This window comes from Lytechinus variegatus, chromosome 17 (assembly GCF_018143015.1).
Source record: "Lytechinus variegatus isolate NC3 chromosome 17, Lvar_3.0, whole genome shotgun sequence".
Lineage (NCBI taxonomy): Eukaryota > Metazoa > Echinodermata > Echinoidea > Temnopleuroida > Toxopneustidae > Lytechinus > Lytechinus variegatus.
The window spans coordinates 8957345-8970949 of NC_054756.1; the positions used below are offsets into that span (position 1 = coordinate 8957345).

At 40.5% G+C, this 13605-nt stretch overlaps 1 protein-coding gene across 1 annotated transcript in view; it reads right to left on the minus strand.

Moving 5' to 3' along the window:
- The window catches only part of LOC121430627 (probable ATP-dependent RNA helicase DDX60), a 111898-nt gene that overhangs the window by 46243 nt on the left and 52050 nt on the right, over positions 1-13605 (minus strand). The window contains exons 24-29 of the mRNA XM_041627942.1: positions 12670-12803; positions 5577-5731; positions 5155-5259; positions 4197-4322; positions 1999-2183; positions 616-786 (exon numbers count right to left, since the gene is read on the minus strand). Coding sequence (XP_041483876.1) covers positions 616-786; positions 1999-2183; positions 4197-4322; positions 5155-5259; positions 5577-5731; positions 12670-12803 — 876 coding nt within the window. The remainder of the gene's footprint in view (positions 1-615; positions 787-1998; positions 2184-4196; positions 4323-5154; positions 5260-5576; positions 5732-12669; positions 12804-13605) is intronic.

A 13605-nucleotide genomic window follows, 5' to 3' on the forward strand; every position in this document is an offset into this window, starting at 1 on the left:
TCCATACTGTGGGAGGGGAGGACAACTCCCCCCCCCTTTGCGCGTTCTGTGCACTTTTCAAATAAAATACAGTTTTTTGAGGGGAAATACAGTTTTTGTTATCACAGAATACAGTTTTTCATTCCCAGAGGTTGGCAGATCTGATGCAGACATGTTGTATTTCCCAAGGATCATTTGTACCCAGTGTGAACATACATGATGCAGAAATGAATGCAAATTGAACAAAACCTTAATAAGAAGGATGAACATGACCTCTTATCATTTCACCTTTTGATCCATAGATGACCTTTGACCCAATCATTTTCATGAGATAAAATCCAGTATTACCCAAGGATAATATGTAACAAGTATGAACGTAAAGGATGCACAAATAAAGAAATAGGAGCAGGTTGAACAAAAAGTTTTCTAACAGACTAACAGGTAAAGTGATATCTAGATCTCTAATGAACTTCGTTGCTAACATCAAACATTCCGTCACGATTTATTGATAGTTTGGGGGCGTCTGAATGGTCACAGATAATAAGACTAATGAACATACAAGTAAATTTAGGCCAAAATGCAGGTGAATCTGTGTTCCAAGTTTAGCGTCCCTTTAAATTCCTAATCATAACATACTCAGATTCCTTGTCCTTTGTTCTCCTTGCCACTTTCTCCAATCTTGTCACTGCCTTCTGGGCAGCCTTCCACTGCTCAGTCTTTTCAAACTCTCCTCTCAGTTTGGTTTCTGTCTTTTCCAATGAGGTTGCAACTGCCTTGGCTAATTGTTGACAGAGGACACGATTTTGACTGAAAAAAAAATATATAAATTTCCCTTTACTATAAATTGGAGGAACAGGAATTCTGCATAAATTGAAAAGAGTTGATGAACAATATGAGGGGTATGAACACAATATGTATAGTTTGTACCCCCCCTCCCTTGAATCTCTGCTGCCAATTTCCCGGGCACCGTTATAATTCCCATAATGTTAGTTTGCAATGTAATATAAAAGGCCATAAGATTTTTTTTTTCTGAAATTATAGGATTCTATTTGACGATGATGATGATCATGGGTTCTTGTATACATGGCGCTCATGGCGCTTGCTCAAAAATAGGAAATATCTCACAAATTTCAGTTCTATATCTATTACTGCAATTTATGCATTTATCATACTTTTGGTTTTAATTTTTCTACATAAAATTCAAAGTATTTTAATACTTTGTGTAAATATTATCTGTAGTACTTCACAAATTTGTCTGGAAAAAATTATTTTGTTGGAAATTACTTTTCTGTGTAATCGATTGTGTCATGAATTTCCTACATATTGCTTTGTTGCAGGGATTTTTTTCTCTTAGTGTTTTCCCCCAAAAATTTATACAACCTTTTTGAAGCATAACTACGCTAAAATCAACTGATGAATAAAATTGTATTTTTATAAATAAGATGAGAAAACTCAGTTTATATATTGTCTTGTACTTCAAATTTTTTAGCAGTTGGGTCTGACAAGCAGCTACAAATTGTTGGGTAATTTCAATACCCGTGCACCCAGGACATTGCAAATTTGGTCTCAAAAGATGCGCAAGATTTGAAATAAAAATAAAGAGTCAGTGAACGTCTAAAAATTTCACGCAGAGAAATGGCAGAGGAAAATGTTAAGGAAAGGGTACAATGATTCAACAACCCTCTTTCCTCTCACTCTGCCGCTGTTCAAAAGAATGAGCCTGCAAATTTGAATTATTTCAAAAGAAGTATGGCTTAATGTCAATTCTGTGGATCACATTTAAAAAGGCATTAAAAATGCAATATGTTAGAGGTTTGTAATTGCAGCTCAATTACTTGATTGAAAACAATTTCATTGCAAGTGCTTTGGTCCTGATGAAGTCAATTATAATCCATACAACTGTGTGCGTGAGTGGAAATGCAATGTACGCGAGATTTCAAACAAATTGAGGCATTTTTATCGATTGGGAAGTTTGATGTGATACACATATGATAATAAATATTGGACATGTACATGTACCTGAAAACAAGAGCTGGAAGTTTATTCTGCTCATTGAGTTGAAGGATCAGCTTATCAAAATGGAGGTATGCTGCATAGTCAGAGTTTAGGCCACCTTTGGGCCTCGTTTCTTTATCCCATTCTTCAGACCACTTCTTTTTGTTGTCTATCAGAGGTTGATGTAATTTACGGATAACTCCTTCCACCTATTACAAAGATTATGCCATCAAATTAAAATGGACAGAAACAATCCAAATACGGTTAGTTGTAAGACTGTTTGTTATAATTCTCAATGAAAAGTATTATCATTGTAGTGATTCAAGCTGGTTCACGAACCGGGAATAAAATATGCAAAATGATCTATTGACTTTATCATCCTCAAGAACGAACATGTGGTATTATCAAACGATCATCTGTAACAAGGGTGAACATAACTGATGCAAAAATTAAGAAAAGAGAGCAATTTGAACAAAACTTGACCTTTTGACCCATTGATGACCTATGACCCCATCTTCAACAACACATTGCCCTAGGATCATTTTAGCCAAATGTGATCAAAATTGATGCAGAAATAAAGAAATGAGAGCAAGTTGAATAAAAATTTCTAACAAGTGGAGCGCCTCTGGCAGTGATCACCTGCATCAAACGATTCAATATATATAGCAGCAGTGCTGACTTTGAAAACTTCATGTACTATAAGATAATTATTCACAATTACGGCATTCATATAATGATACAATACTGCGTTCATTGACAATAAATGACATTTGCCCTTCATCATGCGATCTAAGACTTGTCAGTGATACTTGATTACCAATCTGCATTTTATGAACTAAATCTACATGTACATGTAGTATTAACTGTGAAAGTTTGGACAGCAATCGAACAATTGCCTCCAAAATGGACAAAGTTCAATGACCTTTGACTTGGGTCATGAGACCTGAAACTCGCATGAGATGTTCAGTGATACTTGATTACTCTTATGTCCAAGTTTTATGAACATGTAGATTCATAATTTCTGCACTATGATGGTAATAAATACCCCCAAACATGTCCAAAGCCCATTCACCTTTGACCTTGGTCATGTCTTCTGAAACTCGCACAGGATGTTCAGTGATACTCGAATACTCTTATGTCTAAGTTCTATGAACTAGACCAATACACTTAAAGAGTTATGATGGTAATTCAACAAATACTCCTAACATGGCCAAAGTTCATTGACCTTAAATGACCTTTGACCGTCGTCATGTGACCTGAAACTCGCACAGGATATTCAGTGATACTATGATTACACTTATGTCCAAGTTTCATGAATAGGATCCATAAACTTTCAAAGTTATGATGGTAATTCAACAGATATCTTTAACATGGCCAAAGTTCATTGACCTTTGACCTCGGTCATGTGACCTGAAATTCTCACAGAATGTTTAGTGATACTTGATTACTCTTACATTTATGTCCAAGTTTTATGGAATAGCCTAATAAACTCTCAAAGTTATGATGGTAAATCAACCCCCAAATTGGCAAAATTTCATTGACCCTAAATGACCTTTGACCTAGGTCATGTGACTTGAATCTCAGGCAGGATGTTCAGTAATACTTGACTAACCTTATGTCCAAGTTTCATGAACAAAGTCCATATACTTTCTAAGTTAGGCTGTCATTTCAAAAACTTGATCTTAGGTTAAGATTTTGATGTTGACACCGCCGCCGCCGTCGGAAAAGCGGCACCTATAGTCTCACTCTGCTATGCAGGTAAGACAAAAAGGATGAACATGACCTCACATCATTTAACTTTTAGCCCATCATTCATTCATGTGGCATTACCCAAGGATCATATAGGTTAGCAAGTATGAACATTATTGATGCCAAAAATGTGAGAGCAAGTTGAAAAAATACTCTACCATTTTCAAACAGATCAACAGACTAACAGACCAACGGACGAAAAGACAAACAGGAAAAGTGATTACTAGGTTATCTACCAAACTTTGTTCACGCGAGACAAAAATGATACATGTGTAGAATGTGCCATGCTGTATACATGTACATACAGTACTGGACTCCCATACCTCAAAATTCTTCTGAGTAAGACTTGAAAAGAAAAAGTCATGAAACTCAATGGCATGATTCTTAAATGTTGCAGAAATATTACAAGAGATTTTTGAGAGGGAGGGGGGTCAAAAGCCGTTTTAGGTTAAACATGAATGAATTTTACATACCTTCTCAGCATCCTCTTGCTTTTTAGTCCATCGCATGAACTCAGCCAAGAGTTTTCTCTCGTATTTACGAGCATCTTGCTTCTCCAAGACAGGAATGTCTTGGAAATATACATCTGGATCCAGTACCTAATTAGGAAACAAGGAGTATGATGCTTGGTAGTCAATTTCAACATTTATGCCTCAACCAGTGCCAGCCAAGAGTCTGATCAGATCATCATCTCTCTAATTTGCAAACACAAACCAAGTTGATCCCACAGAGAGCTCTTTGGTTGTCAGGAGGTCAAGTATGGAACAAACCATCTGACCAACAACCTCTCCCCCCTCCCCCTCAAAAAAAAATGCAATCGCTTACAGTGGGCAGAAATATATTAGAATTGGAATAAAACAAATACACATCTAGTTTTTAACACCACACAGAATCTACAAACAACAATTTGCAATCCGCGGCCACACTGTCAGCAGGCTACAATAGAGCAGGCCATGCATGTACATTGATTACATACATATATTAAGTAACATTTGAAGAGTTTAAACTATAAAAACAATTTTCATCAAAATGGCCATCATTTTTTTGTCTTTTAAAGTCATGAGATGTTATGCAAACAGGTCCCCTAAGTACATCTACCATCCAAGTTTGGTTGAAAAATGACTTACGGTTGCGGAGTTATGCGTCATAATGTATGTGACGGAGGGAGGGACGACATTTGGAGCCCTAATTCTCACCTTCACCTCTGGTGGGCGAGACAAAAAAGAGGATCTCAAACTGGCGGCCATCATGTATTTTCCTCGTGCTTCACACTCGAAACAATTTTTTTCCTATAGACCCTTACCTTCAATTTGGTAAATGTACAAGTATTGCATCAATTTGAATGGCTGCGGGCCGTAACACCAAACTATTGGGTCTTCTACATGCACATACATGAACACTGAAACCCCTCAGACATGATTGTTTCTGTACCTTGAGTTGTTGACATTCAGGGTATACCTCAGACATGGCATCGTAGAGGATAACAGTCTCTCTGGGTGACAGACTCAGGTCTGCTGGTAGTCCACGAGATTTCAGCTGTATCAACAAATCAGGTTGGTGTTTCATAAAGTTGTTGGTAAGTTAAGAGCAACTTTACGAATAACTTTATGAGCGACTTTACGAATGACTGCAATCTTCACACAAAATAATGCATTGTACGCAATCAAATGGGAATCTCAGCAAATTTACAATGTACATGTACAAGGTGGCAATGGGCAGGTCTCTCAATACCTATTGCCATTGTTAACAACCATATTGACCTTATTGACCAATCAGGGGACTTGATTCTTGAATAGAGGTTTATAAAGTGTTATATTCAACGTCTATTCATGAAATATATGTTACATTCTTACCTTCTTCAGGTCCAGAACACCCACTGGATGCATTGCTACAAATTGTGACGTGTCCAAGAGAGTGTGATCTTTTAGCATAATCACCTCATCTGGTTTACGAGGGTAAGGCAAGTAGACGTATTTCTCCAGATCAGAATGGCGTTCTTTCCATACAACTGCCAAAATTTTAAAAGTTATGCACTTGATTTTGACTTGCAAAGGATATGTACTTTATATAATGCTTTTAAGCAACGCATTCTATTTATTTTGCATTAGCATGTTTATCCTGATTGGGCTCTCACATTCAAGAAATTCCTTCCTTACCCATTTTCTCAACTGGGGTGGAGAGTGGCAAAACTTAAACGCCTTCCTAAAGCACTGATTCTCCTCAAAATGGTGTTTAAGAATTATGTACTAAAAGACAGAGAGACTATTTTTAGCCTCTTATACATGTAGCAAGAAAAACCATGGACTACAACTATAATGGCTAAGGCATACTATTGTGAAGAACATGCGAAAGTGAATAGAGGCTACTATAAAAATACCATGATTTTCTTATTTATGAGATAACTGGATATTCATTTGATTTGTTATTTCATTACCTCCATTTCCTCTTATGAGCCTGAACCTAGAGACATGTTACCATGCAAGGCGAGGGGCCGGTGGGAGGGTTCAAATAAAAATCTCCACTTAACTCATAAATAAGTAATCATGGTATTTTCATAATTTACTATCAATAACTGGGATATATTCAATTGATTTGCGAGATCAACACGGACTCAGTCATGAAGGGGGGCATGTCTAAAAAACAAGTGCGCAAAATTTAGGGACATGAAGACAAGAAGGAGGACTTTGAGGCGGCAAACGCCTCGCCCGACGGGATATCCTTTAGGTAAAAAAGACGTAAAGGATTGGCCTCTGACGTCTCTGGATGTCGTCTAATGGGACTCCACTGAAAAGGGCCCATGAGGTCGTGATACTCTTGGAATCGTGGGCCCTTGGCAGTGTCAGAAAGAGCGTCATTGCCAGCTGAGTTTATTGCTTCCACAATCTAACATGAGATGGTATCGCGGGATGCTGCGAACAGCTCGCGTGAAGTACTTAACAACTGTTCAGCATTGCAAACTGCTTTGGTTCTGTCACGATACCATTTCAAGGCCCGGACATGGCACCAGACCTTGTCCTCTGCAATTGAGGAGAGGAGCGAGAAAGAACTCTACGGAGCCAGACAAAGCCGTCTGATTCTTAGCTATAAAACAAGGCGTGGGGATCAGACTCTGCGCCTCTCCCACCAAATATGACCGGGCGTGATGCATAAGGTGTGAATGGAGCTACGCCTTTGGCCAGAAGCAAATGCGATCAGAAAAGCCTTCTTGATAGACAAATTATGTAAGGAGGCCTTGGCCAAAGGCTCAAAGGGTAGTTTGGCCAGGGCATTGAGAACAACTGGAAGGCTCTACACCGGGACCAGACTTTTCTTGAGTGGTCACTTCAGGAAACAAGAACTCATGAGTCTGGTGAGAAGACTTGAACAGCGGTGAAGGGAGAACGCATCCAGGAAGGTGGCTTCCATTTCGTTCATAGAACAGAAAACCGGTAACTTCCGATTGAGAGCTGTTGCAAACAGGTCTATTTCCAATGGCCCCCAATGGGCTTGGATCAACTGGAACACCTAAGGGTTGAAAGACCATTAGGAGGGTAGACACCGACCCTGATATACATGTAGGAAGCCGGCTATCAAGTTGTCGCTGCCTCAAATGTAGGAGGCAACCGGGACAATCTTCGCCCCGTGGCATCAACGCCAAAGTTCTGCAGCAAGGTTGTTCATGGTACTTGACCGTGTCCGCCCTTTCGATTTATGTACACTGCAACAGTACAGTCTGGCCAACCAGCTCGAGCAAAGCTCTTATCTCCAGCACATTTATATGAGGAAGAATGTGCGGATGGGACCAAACACCCAATGCCATCCCCCCCACAGTGACAACCCGAGCCTGTAAGCGAAGTGTCTGTGGGCATAGAGGAGGATGGAAGAGGAGTGTGAAAGTGCTTGCCCCGAGCCACAAATGACATGCGGGTCCAGGGAGCTAGACTGCGCTGGATGTCCCTGGGTGAGTCTGCGCCCGGTTTGTAGTGGCGCAGAAGGTGTCTCTGGAATGGTCTCATAAGAAGTGGGCTTTCCGGAAGGATGTTGACTAGACTGGCCATGAAACCCAGCAGTCGCAACCAGGTACAGGCTTTCATATAGCTGTGCGCCCTGAGTGAGCGAGCAAGAGAAATGATTGAACACTGTCGGCACTGAGATTGCTTGAGTCTGGGTGGAGCTTTAGAGGCTGCTCGCCCACCTCTGCCCTTACCATCACGAGCTGGTTAGGGATGTCCAATACCGCGCTGCAGTATGTGGGGACGCAGGTGGGAGTAAGATCCGACTTCTCCCAATTCACCACTAACCCCAACTCCTGGGTCACCCAGAGGAGTATGGAGAGATGAGAGAGGAGTTTCACCTCAGAGTCGGCAACGAGCAGCCAATCGTCTAGGTATACAAACAGTTTTAGCCCTTGACCTCACAGGTAGGCGGCCACGGTGGTAACCACATGGGTGAATACCCTGGGCGCCGGACTCAAGTCGAAGAGCGTGGCCCGGTATTGACAAGTCAAATCCCAGAACCAAAACCCCTGCAGATCCCACAAGGCGGGATGGATAGGGATATGAAAGTAGGCATCCTGTAAATAGAGAGAGACGGTCAAGTCAGACACCTGTAGTGATGGGATGATCGATGCCAGAGTCTCCATACGGAAGTGATCTGGGGTCCGTTGCAGAAAGAGTTGCGTTTAAACTCAAGTCCAAAAATCAATCGCAAGTCCCAAATGCGCGCTGTTGATTGGTTGAAAATCAAGTTGCGCCTGATTTCTTAGAGTTGCGATTGATTGCAACTCTTTCTGCAACGGGCCCCTGGCGTGATGAATGTATTGATAACTTTCATGTTAAAAATCATTCTTACATGTAACTTCCCCGAGAGCTTGGGGACAACGAAAATAAGAGACAGACTAAGATGGGGATTGTCTGGTACTCTATTGGCTCCTTCTCCAGCAGTGCGTTGATTTCTGATGTGATGTTTTGCTGGTGGAGGATGGGAACAATCTCTCATGACGGACAAGATGAATGCTTTTTCCGTTATTCCCTCCCATGCGGGGAGGAAATGAGGAAGATGCCCGCCAACTGGTTCCTGCGCTCGGGGCAGTCTGTCAAAGAGACTGCTTGGGTCTGGCTGGAGCCTTGGAGGCTGCTCGCCTACCTCTGCCCTTACCACCACGGGGGCACTAACCGGTGGTTTAGCACAGGGTCTACGACCCGACAGGGCAGGTGCCCGGGGCTGACTTTGAGTAGCTGCAGGGCGGCTCGGGGACGTGCCCTCGGGGCAGGCTTTCTAGTGGAAGGTGCCGACAGGCGAGAGGTCTTAAGCTCTTTAAGGAGCTCAAATGCCTGCATGCCTTTAATCTCTTTAAGAAGAGAGGCCACATTTCCCACCAAGAGATGCTTATCCGACTGGGGAACACCCGGGAGGAACTCTTGAATGTCCTTGTGTGTGATGCCTAGCTTGGCAAGAACCCAAGCTCTACAAGCACTTGACACAGTGGTAGCTACCATAGACAGCTGCAGCCAAAGCAAAGCTTCGCCAAGTACGTTATTTTCACTGACATTCAGCTCTGATGCCTGTGCTCACAATCCCAGCAGAGCTCCGAGGAAAGCGGTGAGCCCGAGCGCTGAGCGAGTCAGGATCTCATATGGGAAATCCATCTTCTCCACAGTGGGGTACTGGCCACTAGAGAACCAGTTGTCCATCCTTGCCCTTACTCCATTGAGTTGGGGAGAGTAGGATTAAGGAACGAAAAAGGCCTCAGTATCTTTAGGGCAGGTGAAACCTTTATGCGGCTTCTTGTGACTAGGGGCTGGTAGCCATTTGCTGATGAAAAGACTGACACAGCATCGAGCCTACTCGTTGCTGGGAGGGGAGGAGAGACCTGCACTCTCAACCCAGTCTTAGTGTAACCCAATAGCCGGTGGGTCTGGCAGCCCTGGATGAATCAGGGTTTTTTCTACTAGTACAACTAGTAAAACACTCCCAATATTAGGTTCAGGTTCCAATGCGGATACCTTGGCTATTGCCTTTTGGGCACATGGGCTCAATTCCACGGTTCCACCCCCATGGGCACGTGGACATGGTTCCAAATTATTAGAGCCCTGCGCAAAGGGTCTCTCTCTGCCACTATCAACGTCAGCCACTGATAGGAAAAACTGTTACAGTGTATGGTCCTTCTCCAGCGGCCATGCAGAACTCCTCCAAGGACGAGTCCGAGAGGCTCATGTTGGCGGAAGATTCAGAATTTGGTAACTAGAAAGAGAAAAAAGCAAAGGGAGGGTGGGGGAAGAGACCCCCCTAAAAAAAAACACCTTAAGTCAACTGTAAGAGGGACTTCAACAAGAATAAACATGATGATAAAACAAACTTATAAAGAATCATTTATTCAATATCTTTTTAAATTTTTGTTGCTTTGTTTTTAAAGCTAAAATTGCTGAAAAAACAAAGTCGAAGAAAAGGCTCTTGCTTAAGTTCCTGTAAGAAACAAGGCAAAAACGATTTTGTGTCTCGCCCACTTTTGAAAATAACCATAAATATTGTGATTTGCAAGGGCATGCAACAGAATTGTATCAAAATTTCATTGTGAAATGACTGGGATGGAATAACACTTGTCATAAGAGTCTTGCACATAAACTTGAATGTTGACCTCAAAATGAACTTTGACCATACCATGTGACCTCCTAACACAATAGCATGCAGGTCCCCTAAGTACATCTACAATCCAAGTTGGTTGAAAAGTGACTTACGGTTGCAGAGTTATGTGTCATAAGAGAGCCTTGCATGTAAACTATAACGTTGACCAGAAAATGACCTTTGACCTTACCATGTGACCTCTGACTGCAGCATAACATGCGCGTCCCCCAAGTCCATATACCATCCAAGTTTGGTTGAAAAGCGACTTACGGTTGTGGAGTTATGTGTCATAAGGTTTGTGACGGATGGACGAGGGACAACATTTGGATCCCTAAGTCTCGCCTCCACCTCTGTTGGGCGAGACAAAAAGGAAAAAGAGCACCTTAAGAAAAAACAATTCTTTTTTTGGGGGGGGGGTTGGTTTTGACCAAAACAAAAAATGTCTAAGTCCCAACACGAGGAGACAAGATCAGGTCAGGGGGGCGTTTCATCAATATTTTCGTCTGACAATTTGTCAGATCTGACAACTTTCCTGGATTCTGATTGGCTGAGAAGCACTGTTACTATAGTAACTGTCGGATAAAACAGGACTTGTCGGATAAAACGTCTGACAAGTCCTTTCATGAAACGCTCCCCAGCTACAGAAAACAAGGAAAAAAAAGTGTTTTTTTCATGTAACATTGACAAACAAAGTAATAAACAAGGCTTCAAGAAGAAATGGCAACTAATCTAGAAAAGAAAGGACCAAAATATATATATTTTTAATATATAATTAATTAGAACAAGGGAGGCTTAAAACAATAAAAATAATCAACCAAGCCGAATCAAGAACATTTGAAGGTAGTAAATAAGTTTCAAAAAGCCAAACAATATGGCGACGCTCCTTCCTGTCTGATCGTACTAAACTGTGGGAAAAGGAACAAAATAAATTCGGCAAGTCAAGAAAATAAAAGAAATAAAAGCGTCGAACAGACGCCGCCCACGGCCACATGAGAGAGCGGAGGCCGAGGGGGATGCGAAGCAACCCGTCTGCAAGCTATGAGGCAAAAGGCTCAGAAACTCACAAGAAATTATGGAATAAATCGTGAAATAAAACGCGAAAGCTCTGCGTTGAGGGTAGAAAGAACACAATCTAAACGTAAACAGACTAGATTGAAAAAGGGAGTACAATTTGCAAAATAAGAATCCAAAAGTAAACATTAAATTGTAATTTTGTGGAGTGCACATATCTTAACATCCTAACCCGGTGGCAAGCGAAAGTAAAAGAGGAAATGGACGCCAATTTGCGTTATAACCCTGAGGTAGTGCATGCGTAGGGAGATGCAGCGCATGCAGGAAAAATTGTGTGCTTTTGGTGTGCAAGTTAATCGTAATGTACTAGCAAATCAAATGAATATATCACAGTTATGGATAGTAAATACGTACAGTCGAGGCCAAAGTTTACATTCACCCGTCGAATTCCGTGAAATTTGTTTGCTTGCCAAACATCGTAAAATTTACTATATCTTCAGAACTATAAATACTACATGACAAATTTGGTATCATGAAAGAGCGTACCAAGCTCCATCACATGATTGGGATGCCATTGGGATTTAAAGTATATTTTAGGTGGAATTTTTATGAAGAAAAAAAGGAATATTCATGCCAAATGACATTGTTTGTTATCACATTTTCAAACATCGATTCAGAGAAATATATAAATGTCAAATCTATAATCTATGATTACATTTTCTATCATGATACATGTATGTCACCACTGAACAAAAAAGGGTAATCTGAAATGTTTGTGTTGAGAAGTAACTAGCACAAATATGAAATGCTTTTGTCAAATTTTATTTTCAATTTGTCTAAAATATGAAGAGTTTTTTGGGGAAAAATGACACCTAAATATTTGTCAGCTCCTGATGAAAAAGCAATGTGATGAAGGGGCATGACATGCTCATTTGCTTGATATCAAATTTGTCATGATAGCACAAATATTTTAGAAGATACAGTCAATTTTATGATGCTAGGCAAGTGTCAACTTTTCTTTGAATTTCCTGGGTGTAAACTTCTGGCATCGACTGTGTATGCAAAAGGTAGTACTAAATGTACAAAATATCTGCAGCTTAACCCTAATTTCTTAAACTAAAAAAACCCTAAAAACTTTTTTGAATTCTTCATGATTTCTTTGAAAATTCTTCAACTTTACTGAGAGTATTTGGTACAGTACAAGTTCAACATACTACTATTTCATTTATTATTATTGATATTATTAGCATTATGATTAATATGATTATTCTTATTTTCAGAACTTTCAGAATTTCTACATATATTCTGGAGGCACTTGTTCTTGATACTAACCTAGTTCAACCTTGTATTTGTTGTCTACCTTCAGACCTGGTTGTTTCTTGTTTTTCTTCTTTGAACCTTGCTGCTGTTGTTTCTGTATTTCTTCAGCCTGGAGGCGCTTGAAGTCTTGACTAGCTTGCAACCAGCTGATGAGGCAAAATAAGTATACTTTCTTTTGTAAGGCGAGATTTGTAATGTCATACATTGTTGAATGATTATAGTTCAGGCATCTAATATAAATAATACTTGTAACAGGCAACATCAACATTATAGCGCTTGGTACAGTATTTCTAAAGCACTGCATACTATTACCCAGGACCCTGATCAGGTAATCAAACATGCAAGGAATTTCTGTAGTACTAGGAACCCATTTATTACAACTGGATGGAGAGTGGCAAATGTAGATCTACATGTAACACCTTTCCAAACAATACAATTGCTGCAATGAAACTTAACCCTATCTAGGCCGGGGTATTTGGGGAGTCCTATGGCCGGGGGGGGGCCTCCCAGGCCCCCCCCCAAGATCTCGGCCGTCGACCACACGGTCGCGCCGAAAATTGGCACGCGGGTTGCCTGGGACATAATCTACAAGACTGTATAGTAATTTATTTCATGCGAATCGCTATTAAGTGATTATGCTAATTTATGCTTAATTAGTATGCGAAATCATACTTTTTCCTCTAACTCCCTAAATAAAGCTCCAAATGTACTAATTTTTGGTATAGAAATTCTTTGTGGTGTCCTTAGCAAGTGTACATGAAAAAATTTGTGATAGCAAATCAATTTTTTATGTATTATATTGTTTTTTGCAATTTCTTATGTATTTCTTTGTTTTTTTGACCTTTTGTTTTTCATTGTTTTTTCAATGAAATTTGTTGGGGACTCTTCTGTGAATGAATACATTTAGACTAGCAAAACTAAAAATAATCATACATTTATGAATTTTGG